Genomic DNA, 2,207 nt, shown 5'->3' with positions numbered 1-2,207 from the left:
GTATTATAATCTGACTACATCCAAGAGCTGTTTAATTTGTTGTTTATCAGGATCTTTATAAATGCAAAGGATCAAAAATGCAATAAATACAATGCAACAACCTCCTACCATATAAACTGAGCAAGTCTTCAGCCAATTAGCTCACATTATGTACTTAAATCATTAGAGGAAACTAAAAGGCAAACGGAAAATTTCAAAACATTGTATACTTTCAGAGGTAAATATTAATTCACATAAGGAATGGTCTTCCTTTTAGATGCAATCACTTATTTGCTGCAGGAAAGACCTAAACTTCAATGACCCGAGTCCAACGTCTTTAGTCTTTGATGTGAGAAATGTACTGGCTTTAATTCCCTGCAAAATATGTCTTCTCTCAAGACTAAAGACTGGCTCACTCAAGAACAAAAAGAATGCTCTTACACATATAATAAAGCTTTTAGGCCTACTGAAATTAAAAACACCAAAAAAATATATATTACTGAACCACAAACAGATGAAAAATACTACACTAAAATTCAACACTCAAAGTCACAGCAATGTAATACCGCTACAAAAATTATTAGACGTAATCAATACCAGGTACACCATACATCACAAAAAAATACAAAAAACATAGGAAATAAAAGATTAATATTCTAAAATGAATATTAATACCATACACTACAGAATGAAAAATTCCAGAGCAATTCTATTTTCTCTTTTGACTACAGCACTGAGAGAAAGGAGGCGTCACATATGGTACTTTGCTTACCCTTCAGAGGTTATTGCCCACGAGCTGGGGTGGGGGGGGGAAAATGGTAAATAATTAAGGGATATCGCTAACACGTAAATAGATACAGAAATATATCAGTATTATCTCCAAACTCTTATTTACGAGTTTCACACATCTCTATTTAACCCTTAATTACATCAAGACACACTTTGAGAGGCCAGATCAATAATGATCATTACAATGTAAAGTGGAAGCTGCAGTTTTCCCTCAGTAGCCCAAGCGAAGTTACACAGATGAAGGAAAGGCCTCAGGCATGGATGAGTTGTGCTCAGTACGCAATCATGTGACAAACACCCCACGTACCTTAACCTCCTCCCCCTCCCCCACTCTGAAGAAGCAGAATCTGACACAGCAAAAGATAAATGATGAAAAGTATGGCTGATTTGTGTAGAGCGTATATACATGAAATTCTAATGCAGAATGAGAACAAAACCAAAAATTTCTGTAGTCTGTGTTCCCTCAATGGCCTAGGCCCACAAGCTGCCTGCATCTAACATGCCACATGAATATATCAAACTTTTTTCTTGGCCTATTTTATACATGTAAGACATAAACCATTTTCTATTTATTTTTCAAAATTAGACTATAACTGTTTTTTCCTATACATTGGGGGAGGGCAGGAAAAACCCATGAAAGATATTTTGGTATTTTTTTCCACAGCTGCCGCACATTACATACACGTTTAGAAAATTCTCGTGCCAGAAATTACTAGCGGATGTTTCTCTCCATAAATTATAGAGATATTACAGACTTCCTTGGATGATTTTTTGGTCAATTAAGGAATCTATCCATGCTATACCCTTCCAGAATAAATGTGGTCAAGTTTTTATCTTTTGCCACTGTGATCGCTTCACAATGTTGTTCTTTACTATGCCACATTAAATAATTTGCTAGTTTGCAATTCATACATGCCAAGGATGAAAATTATTATAGTCATCAATTATCAATGCATTATATACCTTGTTGGTGACGGGTGGCTACAACTGTAAACTTAAATTTTTTTTTAATAGACTTAATAGGATTCTAGGCACCTGGACAACGGACCTTTAAGGTATCCTCCAAATATAGTACACTACCAACCTGGTATGGTTTAGTTTGGCTGAATGCTGAAAAGACGACCTGATTTAATGGAATAACTGACTTGGCAGTGGAAGCCAACCTCACCACATAAAAGGCAGGCTAAGCCACAGGCCAAGTCTATGGTGGGTTGGCCTTACTCAGAAGCAAAACTATGGTAATTTTCTAAAACACATTTGCATTTTTATTACCATCAATTTTCCTATCCGTGAACTCTCAATGTCCACCAACCACATGAAAAAAATAGTAATAATAAAACAGCAGCATTACTTAAATATGCATAATATGAAATTCCAAGAGATTCTACCTCTGCCTCTACTGGTTTCTCTAACATCGGCAAGAATACATGAATGCTACC

General features: G+C 35.8%; 1 protein-coding gene across 1 annotated transcript in view; it reads right to left on the bottom strand.

Annotated features, from left to right (window-relative positions):
* LOC119592739 (thioredoxin domain-containing protein 11-like) overlaps positions 1-2,207 on the bottom strand; it is a gene marked incomplete at its 5' end in the record, with an annotated part of 15,463 nt that overhangs the window by 12,752 nt on the left and 504 nt on the right. Inside the window, 1 exon segment of the mRNA XM_037941675.1 lies at positions 752-775. Coding sequence (XP_037797603.1) covers positions 752-775 — 24 coding nt within the window.

The sequence above is a fragment of the Penaeus monodon genome, chromosome 30 (genome assembly GCF_015228065.2).
Source record: "Penaeus monodon isolate SGIC_2016 chromosome 30, NSTDA_Pmon_1, whole genome shotgun sequence".
NCBI lineage: Eukaryota > Metazoa > Arthropoda > Malacostraca > Decapoda > Penaeidae > Penaeus > Penaeus monodon.
Note: the sequence above shows the minus strand (reverse complement) of the source record. Positions and strands in the feature narration are given on the sequence as shown.